Source organism: Hevea brasiliensis, chromosome 15 (assembly GCF_030052815.1).
Source record: "Hevea brasiliensis isolate MT/VB/25A 57/8 chromosome 15, ASM3005281v1, whole genome shotgun sequence".
NCBI classification, from domain to species: domain Eukaryota; kingdom Viridiplantae; phylum Streptophyta; class Magnoliopsida; order Malpighiales; family Euphorbiaceae; genus Hevea; species Hevea brasiliensis.
In genome coordinates this window covers 62,634,645-62,655,391 of record NC_079507.1, presented here as the reverse complement: position 1 = coordinate 62,655,391, position 20,747 = coordinate 62,634,645, and the positions used below count along the sequence as shown (strand labels likewise).

Below are 20,747 nucleotides of genomic sequence, written 5' to 3'. Positions count from 1 at the left end.
TGTTCCACAACGCTCTCCCACAACTTCATAGTATGGCTCATGAGTTTAATTCTCCTATAGTTTGAGCAACTCTGTATGTTGCCCTTATTTTTAAAAATAGGTACTAAAATACTTCTCCATTCATCAGACATTTTCTTTGAGTTTAGAATTTTATTAAACAATTTAGTTAACCATCCCATTCCCATATCTCCTAAACACTTCCACACTTCAATTGGTATTTCATTAGGTTCTAAAGATCTAATCCTTCTAGTATAATTCACATTCTTTTCTATTGCTCTGTAGTCTATATTCATGCTATTACCACTTTGACTATTATTAAAGAGATCATCAAAATAATTTATCCATCTTTCTTTAATATCTTCATTTTTCACCAACATTTTTCCTTATTTATCCTTAATGCACCTAGCTTAATTGAGATCTTGACAATTCTTTTCTCTCCTCCTTGCTAATCTATAAATATATTTCTTTCATTCTTTAGTTCCAAGTTTCTTGTATAACTTTTCAAAGGCCTGCGCTCTTGCTTGACCAACTGCCTTTTTTGTCTATTTCTTTGCTATCTTATACTGTTCATATGCCTTATTATTATTATCACACTTAGGTAATTTCTTATGCCATTCCCTCTTTCTCTTCACTGCCTTTTGTACTTCCTCATTCCACCACCATCTCTCTTTTGAGGGTGGTCCATGACCTCTAGACTCCCCGAGTACTTTTCTAGCTACTTCTCTAATCTTTGATGCCATCTATATCCACATACCATTGGCCTTCACATCCAGCTTCCATGTTTCGGACTTGAGAAGCTCATTTTTTAACTTCACTTGCTTTACTCCTTTGAACTCGCACCACTTTGTTCGAGCTACACTATTTCTTCTAACCTTACTTGAATTGTTCCTAAACTTGACGTCCAAGACCACTAACCGATGTTGACTTGTTAAAGCCTCTCCCGGAATGACCTTGTAATCCTTGCATAGAGCTTTATTTGTCTTCCTGGTTAAGAGGAAGTCAATTTGGTTTATATGTTACTCACTTTTGAAAGTCACTAAATGTGATTCACTTTTTATGAAGTAGGTATTTGCTAGTATTAGTTCGTATGCCATAGCAAAATTCAGGATGCTTTTTCCTTCCTCATTTCGGCTGTCAAAACCAAAACCTCTATAAATATTCTCATAACCTTGCCTATCACTTCCTACATGTCCATTCAAATCTCCACCGATGAAAACATTATCCTCATTCGGTATGCTTTGCATTAGAACTTTTAATCATTAAATAATTACTTTTCAATCTTCATGAAGAGTAGTATCGTAATATTCTTCATCTTCTTCTTGATACTCATCTTCAAAATCGTTATCTTCATCGTCCTCATCTCTAAGAATTAAAGGAGTATTAGTTCTCAAGTTAGTGGATGATGCTTTTCCTTTGGCATGGATCTTACAATAGGTGTAGATGTAACATTGTTTTGTTCCTGAAAAATATAATAAGAGAGTGGTGGTGTTAAAAATGGAAATATAGGAGGTTTGTGATCTTAGGTGTGCTCATTTAATGAGATTTTGATGACTAGTTATCACCAGCAATACTAATTCAGAAAATTTCCTAGTATGTCAATGTAGGATTTTGGTAGATAAACAAATTTTGTATTGAATGATAGTGCTTTTTGCCAATGGAAGTGCTCGCTAAGGTGGAAATGAAGAAGGCATGCCTCTGTAGAGCCTTGTGCCTAGAACAAGGCATACGCCTAAGAGCTAGGGTTGGAGCTTAGTGATCCTTCAGCCTGAGGTGCGCCTTTAATAAGGATAACTGTAGAAAATAAAAAGGTTTTTGTAGTTTTCCAATGCTGGTGTGAATTTGGAAGACTCTGGAAAAATGTTTTCTAAAACTGGAAACCTAGTAAATTTGACTATTTTTGTGGAAAAAAAATGTTTTCCTGCGCTTTTCACAATTCTTGTAAGTTGGCTCGTTAGTATCTGGGCCTCTTGACTATAAGACCTAGTAGAGAATGACTCATTTACGTGCAGAATGGCTCACAACTGTAATCATATGTTGCTTATCCAATATTACAACATCTTTGGCTTGATTTGTATATTAAGGTTGCACTTTATTGCTGAAGTGAGACTGATCTAAAGTCATTGTATGGAATGATTTTTTTTAATTGTTTTAATACATCAAATTAAAAGAACAAGAGTTAGAACCTTTGGTCTTGGATTTTGACCTGCTGCTCATTTAACACCCTTAGTGACTGCGATAGGATTCTTATGAAGCAGTTACCTTGTTATTTTTGGTTTCTAGTTTTTTCACACTTTAATATGAATATTTCAGTGTTAGTGTTGGTAGATTGAAACTTTTTTTGCAGCTGATTGTCTGTTTTCATGATCTGTAATTTCAATACTGTAGGATAATTATTTTGAGGAAGCCTTAAAGATGAGAAATCTTCTAGAAGAATTCCATCGTGATCATGGTATTCATCCTCCAACAATTCTTGGTGTTAGAGAACATGTTTTTACTGGAAGGTATGTTTCTTGCCACATGCATTTCTTCTTTACCCTGAATATATTGTCATTTTGTCATTTTCATGTGCAGTGTCTCTTCTTTAGCTTCGTTTATGTCAAATCAGGAAACTAGCTTTGTGACTCTTGGTCAGCGTGTTTTGGCTAATCCATTGAAGTAAGCCCATGTTTCAATGCAAGAAAATTAATAGCATCATGTTATAATTAAAAATCGGATTAATTGATGTGACCACATATATAACTTGTGCAGAGTCCGTATGCATTATGGCCATCCAGATGTCTTTGATAGAGTCTTCCATATAACTCGAGGCGGTATCAGCAAGGCTTCTCGAGTTATCAACATTAGTGAAGACATTTATGCAGGCATGGTTACTTTGCTTATTAAGAACCTTTTTTTTTTTCAATTCTTTCATTGTGTATAATTGCTTAAAATATATATTTTGTTTGTTCAATGGCTTTGAAAAAAATTAGGGAAAAAAACACATTTGAGCAAATATATACTGTTTTTCTTTGAAGAAAAATAAACGATAAACCCTAAAAGATAATAAACACACCCTTTTTTTTTTTACGGAACATTTAATGCCAATATTCATGGGTCATAGCTTTTCATTACATACCCAGTACCTAAACGTGATAGATGCTTTCTAATAGGCTGTTGTTGCAGTACTTGCTACCTTGCCTATCTTAATAGTTAGTTTATGCTCTGTTTGATTGTTTGACTGGCTAATGATATTCATTGTATGCCATGAGGTACCAGGGTTGTAAATGATGAACTGGCTCAAACTCTTTACTGTGCAATAAAAAATCTGGATTTAACATTTCAACCTTGGTTGTGAAACCCCATCCAATTGATCTTTTCTTGCTTGTCAATATGTAAATGCAGATTATCATTTTATTAGTCTCATAATTGACTGTAGGCTGTTCCAAAAAAGTTAACCTTTTTAGGCTGGTTTTTTAAGAATTTGGCTCGAACAAGGGTCCCTGAGGATATTACAATCAAGTATTTAGCTGCAACACATTCATCAGGACATGGCATAAAAACAAAGTCTTAAAAAAATTCATCTTCTTTTCCTTTCTCATAAGGAAGACTTGGTGGCTGAGTAAACCTAGAGGCTGAGATGGTTATGTGGCCTATCTGACATCAAGTGTTGTTTATTAAGTAAGACAAATCACCATAACTGTTGACAGGAACATACAGGAGTAGCCTTGTTGCAAATTGACTGGCAACTTACCTCTATTCTAAACCAACCAAGAACTTGTATACCACAAAATGTTGACTAGAGTGTTTCTAAGATATCAGGATCTTTACCATGCGTTCATTCTCAACAATTAACTTTTCCAGTAGTAGACCTTTTTGTTTTTATTTATTTATTTATTTATTTTGCATTACTTAAATGAACGATATACACATGTTTAGGTATAAGCAGAATACAAGTGAAACTCCTATATTGCTTTAAAGAGAAGTAGTTGACTAGGAAGATCAAGATTAGTTTGTTTCTCAATAAAATGTGTATTTGGATTTCATTTTATCTCTCTCAATCTCTGGTTGATCTGCGAAATTTGTACTTGTGCTTTGACTGTGTCCTTCTTCTTATGTTCATTAATAGCAAATCATTTTAACCAAGGAAAATCCCTATGCTTTTTTCCCTCGTTTTGAAGACTAGATGAACTGATATTTTGACTATCGTGCAGGGTTCAATTCAACTTTGCGCCAAGGGAATATTACTCATCATGAATATATTCAGGTATAATTTCTCACTCTTTTATATATTACTTTTTAAGCAGATTCTAAATTGAAGTACCTTATTCCAAATTACAGGTTGGCAAAGGACGAGATGTTGGTCTCAACCAGATTGCTTTGTTTGAAGGGAAGGTTGCTGGTGGCAACGGTGAGCAAGTTCTTAGTCGGGATGTGTACAGGCTCGGGCAGCTCTTTGATTTCTTTCGAATGATGTCATTTTACTTTACTACTGTGGGATACTATTTTTGTACAATGGTATGTGACTACTTTTATCTATGGACATAACTTATCTTTATTGATGAATTGAAGGTTGAGATTGGTTGGCTGCTGTTGTTATATATGAACATAAACAAAACCAAGCTTGTTAAAAGTTATTGAAACCATACTAATATTAATACAATGACCAGGAAATGATTTAAACCTTTTTTATGACAGCTTTTGTTTTAGTCAATTTATCACAGTTACCATAGTGCTACATATCAGTCTGCACACTTACTAAAACAGAAGATTAGGGGAGAGAGAGATAGAAATAGATGAGAAAAGAATAGAAGTAGATGAGGAAAGAGAAGAGAGTAGATGAGAAGAGAAAGAGAATATTTCAGAGATGAGAGATATCTTTGATTAATGATATTGGATAGTCTCCTCTTTACAATTAAGTTCCTATTTATACTTCTTTGGATCCTATAACTGCTCTATACAATTACAATTGATTGGAGAGTAATTGCAATAGACTAGTACAATAGAATCTTCCTATCTAACTATTGGACTAACCTCCTAACTGCTCTACTCCTTACTCATAACAAAATCAAAAACAAAATCCTGATCTTGCTCCATCTCAATACACTTGTCTTTCTTATTGGAAGTTTTATCAAAGACATTTGTTCTTCACTTGAATTTTCAAGAAGTGGATCCTCATTATTAAAGACTGCAACATTCTCCTTTACCACTTGAATTGCTTCCATCACTTTGTCAATTTTATCTTGAAATGACTTCTCATATTTCTCTAATTTTTGTAATAACAATTCTTCTTGCCTTTTTAATCCTCTTTCAACAACTTCCATAATCCTATCAAGTAATTTCCGTTCCCAATGATGGTCTTCCATGATCATCTTGTAGAAGGCTGAGTAGGATGTTGGAAAATTTTATTTCGTAGAGAAGAAAAATTATAGAGACTAGGGAAGAAAAGTTGATACAGAAACAAGGATTTCAAGAATTTCAAGAAAGAATAAAAAGAAGAAATTAGGGAAAAGGTGGAGGAAGAAAAAGGTTTCTAGAAATTCCAAGAATTTCAAGAAACAGGTTTCTTGAAATGCAGGAAGTGAAAAATTAAAGCAAAGAAACAGATGAAAGAACTAGAAATTGACAGAAGGAAAAAAATTGATTCAAGAATTCGAGAAAGAAAGAAGAATAGAAAAGAAATCCGAATAGAGGAAAGGGAAGAGAAATAGAAGAAAGGAGAACAAGAGAGGAAGAGGATAGATCAGAAAAGTAATAACAGAAGAACAAGAGAAAGAAGAAGAAGAAGAAGAATAGAGGAAAAGAAGGAAGGAATTTCAGAGAAGAAGAAGAATTAGAGGGAAGAAGAGAAGAAGAAAGAAGACTAGAAGAAACCTGGTATTTTGAGAAGAGTAATCTGCCATAGATGCAACTCCCATGAAAAAATTTTCAGTAGTTGCCCACCAATCTAACAGCTCTGATACCAATTTGTTGTATATCAGTCTGCACACTTCCTAAAACAGAAGATTAGGGGAGAAAGAGATAGAAATAGATGAGAAAAGAATAGAAGTAGATGAGGAAAGAGAAGAGAGTAGATGAGAAGAGAAAGAGAATATTTCAGAGATGAGAGATATCTTTGATTAATGATATTGGATAGTCTCCTCTTTACAATTAAGTTCCTATTTATACTTCTTTGGATCCTATAACTGCTCTATACAATTACAATTGATTGGAGAGTAATTACAATAGACTAGTACAATAGAATCTTCCTATCTAACTATTGGACTAACCTCCTAACTGCTCTACTCCTTACTCATAACACATAGCTATGTCATGAATGACATGGTTAATTAGATGGGTCCTTCATGTGCTCTTGTTGTAAGTATGGCTAATATGGTGAAAGATTATTATGACCGTATATGGGTCTAGTGCCTATGCCACTGCACTCCAAGTGACTATGGGGATAAAATGTAAAGAATAAATTAATGTGAGAAAAATAATCATGGTTAGGAATTGCATGATGCTTTTTGAACATTTGGGCGCTTGTTTGTTGTTTCTGACTAGTTTACTTTTAAAAATGCTTTTGCAGTTAACGGTGCTGACTGTATACATCTTCCTCTATGGGAAGGCATATTTGGTAATTTTTTTTTTTGTCTTTTTCTATCTCCTTAGCGAATATTTGGTAAGCTTGTTACCTATTCATTACATGCACTAATACAGTTATCCTTTTATGGTAAGAATTTTGTCAATTTCCTTGTGATTGGCTTCATATTCTTAGCAGTCAAGTTTGGTGGTTCTTTTTGAGAACATGTCATGAATTTTTAACTTTGTGATCATAGAAGTTCATTCTATAGTATACTTTTTGTGGCCTGCCACACCGCATTTTCATTTTGTGTTGAATTTCAAATTCAGGATATTGGCATTTAGTCGTCTCAGACTGATAATATTCTTATGTGTGTTGTCATTGAGGTGGAAATATTTTTCAATTTCAACCCTTCTTGCTTCACGTGTACTATTATGTTTCGCCATGTAACTGAATTTGTTTTCTTTCAGTTTTCTCTTTCATTCTTAGTTATAAGTTCTGGGAGTGCTAGCTTGTTTCTCACCTTGCTTTCTCTCACAAGTTCTTGACTTTTGGTGCATCTACAATTGCATCCATGTGCAATGTGTTTCCAATTACTTTTCTGGAAACTCTGATACTTTTTTTTCAGGCACTATCTGGAGTTGGCGAAGAAATTCAAGTAAGATCTGATATACTACAGAACACTGCCCTCAGTGCTGCTCTAAATGCACAGTTCCTCTTTCAAATTGGTATTTTTACTGCTGTGCCAATGATTTTGGGCTTTATCTTGGAGCAGGGTTTTCTGAGGGTAAGGGATTATCTTACCTGTATAATTTCTTCTTATTTTTGAAGTCCATGACATGAAATGATAAAGTTGCACATCTGCATGGTTGCATTTTAGTTGCTTTCGTATATTTATGAATGAATCGACTCTTTCATGCACTTATTATCCTTTTTGTCCTTTTTGGCCATGTTACTTGTGTGCTTTATTTTGGGCTTATTATGGTAGTTTGTAACTTTGTACTTCAGCTCATGCTATTCTAAAATGTGGGGTAACTAGAAAGTAGTACTGTGACATTTTGTTTTATGTACACTTACATTCTGAGGAATTAATTCTTATTGTTTAACCTGGCTTGCACATTGTTAATCAATTCTAATTCTAAATTCTAAGAAGTCCCTTTTTTTTTCTTTTTTTAATTGTCTGTTAAATATTGCAGGCCATTGTCAGTTTTGTCACAATGCAGCTTCAGCTTTGTTCTGTCTTCTTCACATTTTCATTGGGCACTAGAACACATTATTTTGGTCGAACCATTCTTCATGGTGGTGCAAGGGTATGGCTGCACTTTCCTGTTTATTATTTGCTCTCTATCCTAAACCTCTTAATGTGGAATGCACTAATATATTGTCATTCATCAACAGTACCATGCCACTGGTAGGGGATTTGTGGTCCGCCATATTAAATTTTCTGAAAACTATAGGCTCTATTCCCGCAGTCATTTTGTTAAAGGGTACCTTTCTTTCTCTCTCTCCCTCCCTTCCCCCCTCCCCAAAACCCTTGCCCTCCTTCCTTCTTTTCCCCGCATGCATTCACTTGATCTGGAAAAAGTATCCAATTTGTCATTGTTCTTTCAGGCTAGAAGTTGTGCTTTTGCTGGTAGTATACCTTGCATATGGATATAATGAAGGTGGTGCACTGTCTTACATTCTTCTTACAGTTAGCAGTTGGTATATGGCTCTTTCTTGGCTCTTTGCTCCCTATTTGTTTAATCCATCTGCGTTTGAGTGGCAAAAGTAAGCAGAGCTTCCTTCTTTCTTTATTTTTTTTTTGGTTAATTTTGTGCCACCATGTTGGGTAATCTTTAATGTTATACTTTTAGGACAGTAGAGGACTTCAGGGATTGGACAAATTGGCTTCTTTACAGAGGTGGAATTGGGGTTAAGGGAGAAGAAAGCTGGGAAGCATGGTGGGATGAAGAACTGGTATTCGTTCCTTCCCATATCTCTCTCTCCTTTCTTTTTTTTTTTTTTTAACCTCAGCAAGCGGTTAAGGTTGATGTTGTACCCCACTATTCTGTGCAAGCTTGTCACTTCCTTTTTTAATGCTAAGTAATTGAATAGGTGTAATTAGGGTTTTATTATCTCTAAATGAACATGATGAATTTTTGCCAAACAATTAATTTACTTCTTGGTCGACTCGGCAAACCTCCTTGTTTTGGTTCGTTCAAAGGTTTGTCAGGCTTTGATCTACACTATAGGATACTACCCTCGCTCAGCTCATAAACCCTAATATTTCATCTTAGGATCTACTGGTTTTATAGAACATAAATTCTGTGGAAGAAAATGTCTTTCGTCATTTGGTTGCAATACTGAAAGTTAGTTGAAAACAATTTCAAGTGTTTGGATACATTGGAAAAGATTAATATTCTTTCAATAAATGACTTAAAATATTTGAACCTGTAAGAACATATTTTTTTCTATGGTTGAATAATAGAGAAAATTGTACCCAAAAAAAGGTATATTGTGGTTGTTGATGGTGATTAGCATTGGCTACAGATGACAACAAAAGTTTATTGCCATTGGTTGATGCACCAAAATATATGTGCCTATGTGGTTTCCCATAAATTCCATTTCATTTTTATGAGTTTCTGAGCATTAAGAATATGGCTTTTTTTTTTTTGTTGAAGGCGAGAAAATGGCTCTTCGAAGAACAAGAAGTTAATTTTCTTGGAAATAATTTAGTTTTTCTTTTGACCAAATTTGTCATTGATCAATATTCCTGTAAAGCAAATGGAGCCTTAGTGGGGATTTGAACATAGAATTTTTCGAATTGAACTCCAATGTTTAAGCCTACCAGTGAAATAAACCTTTATTGTCATGCAAGTCAGAAACAGTTTATCTATTATTATTATTGTTGTTGTTGTTGTTGTTATTTACCTTGCTTCATGTCAGTGATCCTAAAATGTTGGCAGGCACATATCCGTACTTTGAAAGGGAGAATACTGGAGACCATTTTGAGTCTACGATTCTTTATTTTCCAGTATGGCATTGTATACAAGCTAGATATACAAAAATCAAATACATCATTAGCGGTAACAGCTCTCTTTTAAAAGATGTTATTTCTTTCATGAGATCAGCATTGGACACACTGCATTTCTTAATGTTTCTTTCTACCATTAATCTAATTGCTTTCTGCAATGAGAAGCATTTCATCAGCTTCCATGGGCATGCGCCAAACAGGATACTGCATTATTGACTACTGTTCTGGATTGCTTCTGTTTTCCCTGTTATTTCTTGTACGTGCAGTATTAAAAAGATAAAACTGTGGTTTGATTTTTCTGTAGATATATGGCTTTTCATGGATTGTTCTAGCAGTGCTTATGGTTCTTTTCAAGGTGTGACCATATGGCTTCTGAAATCCCAAATTTTGTGCTCTAATTATGTGCCTGTCTTGGCATATGTTCTGGAATTCACTCGATGTTGTAAACTTTGGTTTCTCAGGTATTCACCTTCAGTCAGAAGATATCTGTCAATTTTCAGCTTTTGTTGCGCTTCGTCCAAGGTGTCTCCTTCTTGTTGGCATTAGCTGGTTTAGCTGTTGCAGTTGTATTCACAGATTTGTCAGTTCCAGACATTTTTGCTTGCATCTTGGCATTTGTACCTACTGGATGGGGAATTCTATCTGTGAGCATTTTTTTCATCTAATCGTCTATTTTTGCCATATTGTTCAGCTCTTTCAACATAATGGGTTACCTAACTAGAAAAACTATGCACTTATGTTATTGACAGTTAATTGCTAAAGTGTTATTTTTAACAAGGATATATTGTACCCTTTGTGTTCTATGGGTAAAAACATTATGGCCAAACATAATTTTGTTTCATAAACCTGTTATCCCCATAGGTAAGTGTCATATTAAGTGGACCTGCCGCCACAGGGAGAATGCTGAGTAGTTCATAACTAAGGCAATGCTGAGCTATCAAATCACTCTTGAATGACCAAAATTCCAAAATTAGTTTAGTGAGTAGAAAATGAGAAACAAGGAATGCATTTTCTAACTAATGCTTCAATCAATGTTTATGTTCCATAGCATTTATCTCCTGTGTAGCTTTTATTTGTCACCTACACAGTTTAATATCAGAATCTTTTCTTATATCAGATTGCTGCTGCATGGAAGCCTTTGATGAAGAAGCTAGGATTATGGAAATCCATCCGCTCAATTGCCCGTCTGTATGATGCCGGGATGGGAATGCTCATCTTTATTCCTATTGCCTTATTTTCATGGTTCCCATTTGTATCAACTTTCCAAACCAGGCTCATGTTCAACCAAGCCTTCAGCCGTGGATTAGAAATTTCTCTTATTCTTGCTGGAAATAACCCCAATACTGGGATATGATGAGAATTCTCGGCAAAGTATGTCTTTATAACATATTTTTTCTTCCATACTAATTATCAATGTCTTCTTTTGATAGTAGTGCTGTAAACCTATTGCTGAGTTTATTTATGAATTGCCATATTTTAGCCATGTGAACAGTAATGCATCTTTTGTGGTATCTCGTGGGCAAAAAAAAAAAAAAAAAAACTATTATGCCTTTGTTTGCATGCTCAAGTAATGCTTAATTCCTGTGTATACATGATTGTTGACAAAATTGTGTTCATCAGTCGGTGCCTCATCCCTGAAATCCTAGGGCTTTGGAAATGCCTGTACCATATAACTCTTGGTAACATGTATGCTTATCGAAGGCATTTACAATGCCCAAATGCTTAATTCCTGTGTATACATGATTGTTGACAAAATTGTGTTCATCAGTCGGTGCCTCATCCCTGAAATCCTAGGGCTTTGGCAATGCCTGTACCATATAACTCTTGGTAACATGTATGCTTATCGAAGGAATTTACAATGCCCAAATGCTTAATTCCTGTGTATACATGATTGTTGACAAAATTGTGTTCATCAGTCGGTGCCTCATCCCTGAAATCCTAGGGCTTTGGCAATGCCTGTACCATATGCCTCTTGGTAACATGTATGCTTATCGAAGGCATTTACAATGTCCAAGGAAGGCAAATTCTCTGCATGAGAATAATTATTTAGTTGTTTATTCATTTATTTTCAATTTTTTATATTTTTTCAGATTACTAAGAGTTTTTTACACATTTGTTCTTGTATACATTGCGTTATTTCATTTCTTTAATGAAAGTTCTTCCTTTTACAGACTCGCTGGGGACATGGTAAGACAGTGTCATGGCTGGAAGGAAGACCTCTCCTCCATGTTAAGTGCTGCTTCTGTATCGACTTTGTGTACTAGCCTCTTCATCGATTGACGTTTTTATGGCCCATTGGTGCGTGTTATTCTATGTAATAGAAAAAAAAAATAAAAGTTTTGGGTGAATATTTAGGCTTGCTCCCCATGTGTACACAAATTCATGACGGCTTGCAATCCAACCAGGTAATTAAATCGAAGTCAGCAATGATTTGGTAGTGCTAATGATTTTAAAAACGCATATTTATTATATTTCCTTGATATATTGCATTTATGTCTGCTTTCTTTAATTCTATTAATTGATGGATCCATTGTACCATGTTAGTTGTAATTGTATTTACTGGCTTTGTTGGTACACGAAGATGAGAATAATTTTAATGTGGAAATTTATTCCAATTTTGCAATTTTAATGCTTTTATCATATTAGAACAAATATTTTAGATTAGTGTAATTTAAAGTGAAAAATAGTTGTTTTATTATCGTGAATGATACCTTATTCAAGTATTATATGAACAAAATTATTCCATGAAATAAACAAGGCATCAATAATGAATTTCTATCTTTGTTATGGAAAAGAAAAAGGTTTTCAGAAACAATACCGTCAATTATAAATGAAGTAAAAGAAAAGGAAATTGGGCATTAAATGGGAAAAGTTATTTTACATAGCATAAAATGGACTAGTTAAATGTATTTGGAAAAGTTATTTGGCTTCCTTGACCTGCAAACTATATATTAAATTTATTAATTTAGATTTTATATTTTGTTTATGATCATAGCTTTTAGTTATGTGGTCATCATCATTCCTAAGTATTTTCATTTATTTTCATTACGACAATAAAATTTATAATAAAACATAAATAAAAATTAAGTCGTGTGAGATGCTATTTTCATTTTATTGTTATTCTTTATGTTAATGGGTAATCGATCTCACTCAAAAAAAAATAATAATAATAATAACAATAATCATCAATCTTTCTAAATGTCATTATTCCTTGTGAAATTTTTTTTTAATTTTGCAAGTTAAGTGATATATTTTATTATTTCAAAAGTTAAATAATTAAATGAAAAAATAAATTAATAAAAACACTCAAATTAATTAATCAAATTATACTTAATGTATATTTTTAAATTGATTTAAATTTTCAAAATAATAATTTGATTATATTTTTTCTAAAAAATTTTTTATGGAAATATTATTAGTAAATAAATTCATTTTTAATATATTATTTAATAAACAATGTATGCTTAACGAAAATTAAAAATAGTTATATATTTTAATATAATATTTTTTTAATATGTAAAAGATGGTCAACAAATTAAATAATAACTATAAATATTTTTCAAAATATAAATAATTTATTTTATGTCAATTCCTATTTTATTATGGGTGATAATCTTGCATAGTATATTTATTTTATTTCTTATCAATTAACTTTTAAGAGGTTAAAAATTATTTTAAGTGTTTAATTTATTGGTAAATATTATATATGGATCTTAAAAGCTTTAAAGCTTGGTTAAATCTGAGAAATTATATAGCGAATCGTGTCCATTAAAAAAAAAAGTATAATTTCATTGAAAATTTTATGAAATTTATTAGTAAAAAAAAATGTAATTATAACATCATGAAACTCAAATTTTTATTATACACATTAAACGAACATGTGTGGTATATTTATAGTTGTAACATCAATAATTATATTTTATCTATAATTATTTAAATTAAATATTATATTTTAATTTAAATAAAATTCTTTTGTTTGAATTTTTATTATTTTAATTTTATCTTAATTTTTTTGAATATAATTAAAATAAATAATGCTATCATTTTTTTAAATACTAGGTTTAATTTTAAATTGTTTATTAATATTTTTATTGTTTCTATATTATAATCTTAATTTGTAATATTATTTTGTATCACTGTTTTTATTATTTAGAGAAGTAGCTAGAAAAGTATTTGGAGAGTCTAAAGGATATAGACCACCCTCAAAAGAGAGATAGTGGTAGAATGAAAAAGTACAAAACGCAGTGAAGAGAAAAAGGGAATGGTATAAGAAATTATTTAAATGTGATAATAATGAGGCATATGAACAGTACAAGATAGCAAAGAAAGAGGTAAAAAAGGCAGTTAGTCAAACAAGGGCGCAGGCCTTTGAAAAGTTATATAAGAAACTTGGAACTAAAAAAGGGGAGCAATATATTTATAGATTAGCAAGGAGGAGAGAAAGGAAATGTCAAGATCTCAATCAAGTTAGGTGCATTAAGGATAAAAAAGGAAAAGTGTTGGTGAAAGATGAGGACATTAAAGAAAGATGGAGAAATTATTTTAATGATCTCTTTAATAATTGTCACGACCCAACCTATGGGCCGGACCGGCACTAGGACCTCGGCCAGCCTAAAGCCCCCGAGGCCCGTAATAAGCCTAACTGTTCATTAACCCAACTCTAAGGCCCATTTGGGCCCAATTTCAAGAAACCAACCGGACAGAGTCCGGCCATAAAGTGGACCTTTCAACGGGGAGTTTTTGACTCACCCGACCTGTAAACAAAATATATCATTAATTGGGGAGCTCAGCTCACCCTCCACATACTCATATCGGCATAAAAATAAAAGGGAGCTCAGCTCCCTCATCCAATCCATCAAACATGCATATAATTTTACAGGTCCACATGACATTTTATATTACAGACCCGAATCATTTAAATATTTCTAACACATGCGGAAATTCTAGGAGTAAATAAAATTACAAAACTATTGATAAACAACCTGCGAAGGAGAAAAGCAGGTTAACCACAATAAAATCCTCCTGTAGCCTGAGAAAAAAATATTGAACAGGAGTGAGCGTTCGACTCAGAGAGTAAAATATCAATTTTAACCATAATCCCTATAACTATCTAAAACTAATGCACCCTGTAGAGTGAAATGCAACATCAACAACATTTTCACATCATAACATCAAAAAGGTAATTTGGAGCACTCACACACCCTGTAGTATCAATCATAACATATGGGGTGATCCCTATCTGACTCTCTTAAATCCAACTGGTGCGGTAATTACTCAAGCTCGGACTTCCACTTAATAACCAAATCGAGGGTCCCAGCGAATTACTCAAGCCGTGACTACCCCTCGAAGGATCGGGTCCCAGCGAATTACTCAAGCCGTGACTACCCCGTCCTATCCATAGTCCACACCACATCACACGCACGCCAACGCACGCACACTGCTCCAAATTACCACAACAACATCCATGGCACATCAACAATTATGAATGCAACATAAATCGTGCCTAGAGTTTAACTACATAAACATATGCATATAAGTGATGCATGGGCATGCTTGAACATATAATAATATCGAAATTACAATTAAAATTAATATTCTACTCACAGACTTGACGGCAATCACTGTGGCGGCTGGGCGGAGGAAGAAGGCTGTCCCGGCTCACCTGACAATTATATTACAATTATTTAATACAAATGACTCAATACAAATCAAGAAAAGACCCAATACGTCCTAAGTCGTGTCGAAAATCCGGCAGAGTCTCCCCTATACCTAGGACCTACCCAACCTGCAAAAGGGCTCAAAACACACTTCTATATCCACAATCCATATATCCACAACTCAATCACATCACACAGCCCCTCCTGGGCCCAACAAATCAATAATTCATCACAATATGTAAAATTTCAATTTAGTCCTTATAATTGATCATTTTTGCAAAAACTGCTCAAATAAGCTCTAAAAATTATAAAACTCTGCCCCGCGGTCTTTAGAAATATTACTAAGCTATTGCAAAAAGAATCGTAATTTTCTAAGCTACCACGAATATTTTATGGATTTTTAATCCTATTTAAGCACTAGAAAATTACGAAAAAGCAAGGTTCGGGTTTACCTTTGCCGATTCCGACTTCGGGAATGCGCTCGGGATGCCTGACAATGGTGGGGTAGCCAAAACCTCGATCCAATTCGGAGACTTTTCCGGTAGCTGGTCTGTCTGGCCGGAAATTCACAGATCCGGACAACTGTCGAATTTCCGCGAATTGAGGATACCTACACGAAACCCAATAATAATATATAAAAAAATCAGGGGTGTTACATTCTTCCCCCCTTACAGAAAATTCGTCCTCGAATTTTATACAAGGCAGAATAAAGTACATTATTACACATTGAACAGATAAGGGTACTTGCTACGCATGTCCCGTTCTGACTCCCAGGTGCACTCTTCCACTGACTGACTCCTCCACAAAACCTTAACCATAGGGATCTGTTTTGATCTCAGCTGTCTCACTTGGTAGTCCACTATGGCTACAGGCTGCTCCTCAAATGTCAAGTTCTCTTTTAGCTCTATCACATCCGGCTGCAATACATGAGAAGGATCGGGAATGTATTTCCTGAGCATGGAGATGTGAAACACGGGATGAACGTGAGAAAGGTTGGGTGGTAGCTCCAACCGGTAGGCAACTGCTCCAACTCTATCCGTAACCTCAAAAGGTCCAATATACCGAGGTGCCAACTTGCCCTTCTTTCCAAATCTCATGACTCCCTTCATCAGAGAAACCTTCAGGAATACGTAGTCGCCTGCTGCAAACTCCACATCCCTCCGTCTGCAGTGCATAACTCTTACATCTCTTGAAAGTGTCCTCGATCGTTCCACGATTAAAGGAACTACCTCTGAAGTGTACTGCACTAGGTCTACATCATGCACCTTCGCTTCCCCCATTTCTGTCCAACACAGAGGAGACCTACACTTTCTCCCATATAATGCCTCATAGGGTGCCATCCCTATGCTGGAGTGATAACTGTTATTGTAGGCAAACTCCACCAAAGCTAGCTGCTCATCCCATTGACCTCCAAAATCCAAGACACTCATGCGAAGCATGTCTTCCAGTGTTTGGATTGTCCTTTCGGACTGTCCGTCTGTCTGAGGGTGGAAAGCCGTACTGAAGTTCAACTGTGTGCCAAGTGCCTCCTGCAACTTTCTCCAAAACCGAGAAGTGAACTGGGGCCCTCTGTCAGATATTATGGAAGCCGGAACTCCATGCAATCTGACTATTTCTCGAATGTAGAGCCGGGCATACTGTGCCACAGAATATGTAGTCTTCACAGGCAAGAAGTGAGCTGATTTGGTTAGACGGTCTACAATTACCCATATCGAATCATATCCTCGCGTGGTACGAGGCAACCTAGTCACAAAATCCATAGTGATCATTTCCCACTTCCATTATGGGATAGGGAGCTCTTGCAGCTTCCCTGACGGTCTCTGGTGTTCAAACTTCACCTTCTGACAAGTCAAGCACTTAGACACAAAGTCTGCTATGTCTCTCTTCATGCCATTCCACCAATAACTATCTTTCACATCATGGTACATCTTGGTGGAACCTGGGTGGACACTGTACAGTGTATAGTGTGCCTCTTGCATGATTTCGTTTCTGAGATTGTCTACATCGGGCACACATATCCTCGAACCATGCACTAGGGCGCCATCATTGGCAAATCCAAACTCACCACTTTCACCTTGCTGTACTCTTTCTATAATCTTCATCAATTGTTGGTCTCTGTGCTGGGAAACTCTAACTCTGTCCCTCAAGTCTGGCCTCACTAAAAAGTGAGCCAACAATACCCCCTCATCTGAAAGATCTAGGATTAAACCTTGATCCATCAACTCATGTACCTCCTGAATCAATGGTCTCTTCTCTACTGAAATGTGCGCCAAACTGCCAGAAGATTTTCTGCTCAAGGCATCTGCCACAACATTGGCCTTTCCAGGGTGGTACTGGATGGTGGAATCATAGTCTTTCAGAAGCTCCATCCATCTCCTCTGTCTCAAGTTTAAATCCCTCTATTGGAAGATGTACTTCAAGCTCTTGTGGTCGGTGTATATCTCGCACACTTCACCATACAGATAGTGTCTCCAGATCTTTAGTGTAAAGATTACAGCCGCCATTTCCAAATCATGGGTGGGATAGTTCTGCTCATGCCTCTTCAGCTGCCTTGAAGCATAAGCCACTACTTTTCCATTCCGCATCAAAACACACCCTAGGCCAACTCTGAAGGCGTCACAGTACACGGTGTATCCTTCACCGCTCATAGGTAGTGTTAACACAGGGGCAGTGGTTAGACACTCCTTATCCTCATCATTATAACTGACTCTATCTAGCTCTCTTCCTGTCCTTTGCATCTTATCCACTTCCCTTTTCCTATTTTTGGTATTGTTGGTATCTTTTCAACCTGCTGTACTTATTCCTTAATTTTAGTCCTATCTCATCCTTACACCTTTTCCTTCAAAGATGTCTATCCCATCATCAACTTTAACTTTCTTTTTATTTCTTAGTCTTATCTTGATTACTAGTTTCATTACTTCGAGAATTCTAACCCTATGATTTACTCCTACCAGCACATTCTTCACCTTATGTAACACTTATAATTACCCATAGAAAATTTTTCTTGTATCCCCTTTTTTCCCACTTAACTATCAGAACATTATCATTCCCTACCAGCCTTAGTAGGAAATTGCTTATCCTGGATGAATATGAGCCCCATAAACTATAAGTTCCATCTGAACTAACACGGCTGTAGGAAATATGTGTCATGCCTTAATTCCAAACAAGATACTTCACGTGTTCATTCTCCTTAATATAATCATATATACTGCCCATAGCTTTCTAAACTTCAACCTCAAATTACTCATCAGCAACAATTTCATCTAGCTCATAGTTTAAAACAGTCGCAAGCCTTAGTAGCTAACTCAATTTAACTCCTGTCATTACTCTGATCGTCCTTTCATACTTAACACTAGGTATGCACTTACTGTCATTCTCATATCAGGAAATTGTATATGAATTGGTGCCTATCAAAATCTCAAATAACTAGGTCTCCTTGCCTCAGTCTGTGCTCCTTATATAACGCTCTGAAATCAAAAACACGAGCTAAACTTGAAAAGAAAGAAAAATATCCTTTATATTCAACTACGCCCGATTGTCCATATAATAACGTTTAACCTATGTTTCTTAGTCTTTCTCTTCAAATTTCATCATCTCCTAGCACAATTGTGCTCTACCTATAAGGTATCATCTGCATGAACCATTTACTGTACCATCGTCCTTCCTGACATAATATTTTATAATTTATTAACTTTACTTATACTCGACCTATGATTCATATCTATCATCGTTTATATTGTGCCCTTAACCCTTGTTGAATCCTGAAAGATTTCTCTCGCTAATAGATTCTTCCAACACTAATTCCACCCTTATCTATGGTCATTAATTTGATCCTTAAACTTTCTAGTGATTTATTACCATCCATACTTGTCACTTTTTATTCTACCCCCACTGTTGCTCTGTCGTTATTGCTTCACTGCAAAGTGATTCTGTTGATCATACTAAAAATGTTTGCCTGACATTCATAACGAACCTCTAACTACCTTCTCACTATCTCAAAAGTCTAACCTAAAACCTATGTGTCATTATCTATCATTCTTTTCCTCTCATCATACCTATTTGATCCCTTAGACCGACTTTTATTCAACTTACTGCTTACTAACTTCTCTTTCTCTACCTATTTAGGTAGTCCGCAATACCATCGCACACCTTCTAACATTTACTCATTATTCTTGGCAAGGAGAATAACAAGGATGGAAAATCCAAAATGGGACCACATTAGTGAGAATTCTGAAAAGATAGGACTATACACTAACTTGCTGCAACAAAGGTACTACATTTACCACCTTGCCCAAAACCATGTCAAACTAATGTCTCTCTTATCATATCATAGCTCTGTAAATCATATATTCATAGTTTCGACCTTCTCTAGGTAGTAGGTTGTACTTTATTCCATACTGATACACACAAGGTATACTATTCTCACTAAGCTCTAAGCAAAATGTTTGTCATACTGCAAAAACCATCCAAAATTCCATACCGAAGACTAGATGGTCTCACTCTATAGGTGTCACCTTTACTTTGCAACTCTTACTGTAACTCTAGCTCATGCTAGGGTAACTGGGTCACTGACTCTAGTTACCACCCAACTGTGACCTTCGATATTCTAGCTCTAGATCCCTAACCAGGAGTTCCCAACTCCTTTGCAGATATAGAACTCTGTTCTGGCATTACTGTACCAAAACAGAGACTGCCTGCAACATCCTCATCATAAGCACTACAGGGAAGTACGCAGCTCTACACAATAATCTCATGTCGCATGTGTCTGCGACTACGAGCAGGACATCGAGAATATTATATAGTTACTACGATACGTCCTGGCAGACTAGGTCTCTTAATCTCTTATCTCTCTTGAATCTTCTATTATCATAAACTTATTCTGTCTGGGTCATCCACTGATGACTGCCAGCAATGGTATCCTCATCCTTATCTAGGGCAACTGTACTTTCAAGACTCACTTTTATGTACTCGTGCCTTGCACGAAATGGGCACACCATTTAAACCCATACTGACGAAAATATAGTATTTATTGGAGTACATGTTTCCAATGTAGACCTCAATAAGTTTGCTAAATCTATTTCATGTTTCTATGTACTCCACGAAATTCAAGACACTAACTGAGGTAATCTTATATTTCCCGAGGTATAACGTAGAATCTAGAAACAAAGAATTACAGGAAAAGACGAAACAGAATCCTATACTCCGCATGTGACTCCTAGTAGACTCTTCCCAACACTTAGATAATTTTTCCCTATGAATCTGGAGCCAACGCTCTGATACCACATTTGTCACAACCCAACCTATGGGCCGGACCGACACTAGGACCTGGGCCAGCCTAAAGCCCCCGCGGCCCGTAGTAAGCCTAACTGTTCATTAACCCAACTCTAAGGCTCATTTGGGCCCAATTTCAAGAAACCAACCGGACAGAGTCCGGCCATAAAGTGGACCTTTCAACGGGGAGTTTTTGACTCACCGGACCTGTAAACAAAATATATCATCAATTGGGGAGCTCAGCTCACCCTCCACATACTCATAT

General features: G+C 35.5%; 1 protein-coding gene and 1 long non-coding RNA gene across 2 annotated transcripts in view; one reads left to right on the top strand and one right to left on the bottom strand.

Annotated features, from left to right (window-relative positions):
• Nucleotides 1-12,047, top strand: part of LOC110638296 (callose synthase 9) — a 61,850-nt gene extending 49,803 nt beyond the window's left edge. Inside the window, exons 38-53 of the mRNA XM_021788807.2 lie at nucleotides 2,386-2,501; nucleotides 2,572-2,655; nucleotides 2,749-2,861; nucleotides 4,191-4,243; nucleotides 4,318-4,494; nucleotides 6,545-6,592; nucleotides 7,167-7,325; nucleotides 7,735-7,848; nucleotides 7,937-8,025; nucleotides 8,150-8,308; nucleotides 8,395-8,497; nucleotides 9,487-9,606; nucleotides 9,859-9,909; nucleotides 10,016-10,198; nucleotides 10,672-10,925; nucleotides 11,726-12,047. Coding sequence (XP_021644499.1) covers nucleotides 2,386-2,501; nucleotides 2,572-2,655; nucleotides 2,749-2,861; nucleotides 4,191-4,243; nucleotides 4,318-4,494; nucleotides 6,545-6,592; nucleotides 7,167-7,325; nucleotides 7,735-7,848; nucleotides 7,937-8,025; nucleotides 8,150-8,308; nucleotides 8,395-8,497; nucleotides 9,487-9,606; nucleotides 9,859-9,909; nucleotides 10,016-10,198; nucleotides 10,672-10,908 — 1,806 coding nt within the window. The 3' untranslated portion in view covers nucleotides 10,909-10,925; nucleotides 11,726-12,047. The remainder of the gene's footprint in view (nucleotides 1-2,385; nucleotides 2,502-2,571; nucleotides 2,656-2,748; nucleotides 2,862-4,190; nucleotides 4,244-4,317; nucleotides 4,495-6,544; nucleotides 6,593-7,166; nucleotides 7,326-7,734; nucleotides 7,849-7,936; nucleotides 8,026-8,149; nucleotides 8,309-8,394; nucleotides 8,498-9,486; nucleotides 9,607-9,858; nucleotides 9,910-10,015; nucleotides 10,199-10,671; nucleotides 10,926-11,725) is intronic.
• A 1,463-nt stretch (nucleotides 12,048-13,510) lies between these two features.
• LOC131173862 (uncharacterized) lies at nucleotides 13,511-16,314 on the bottom strand. The gene is made up of 3 exons (XR_009144170.1): nucleotides 15,664-16,314; nucleotides 15,159-15,216; nucleotides 13,511-14,583 (listed from the first exon to the last, which is right to left on the bottom strand). It is a non-coding gene; the product is annotated as an uncharacterized LOC131173862 (long non-coding RNA).
• Between the last annotated feature and the right edge of the window lie 4,433 nt (nucleotides 16,315-20,747).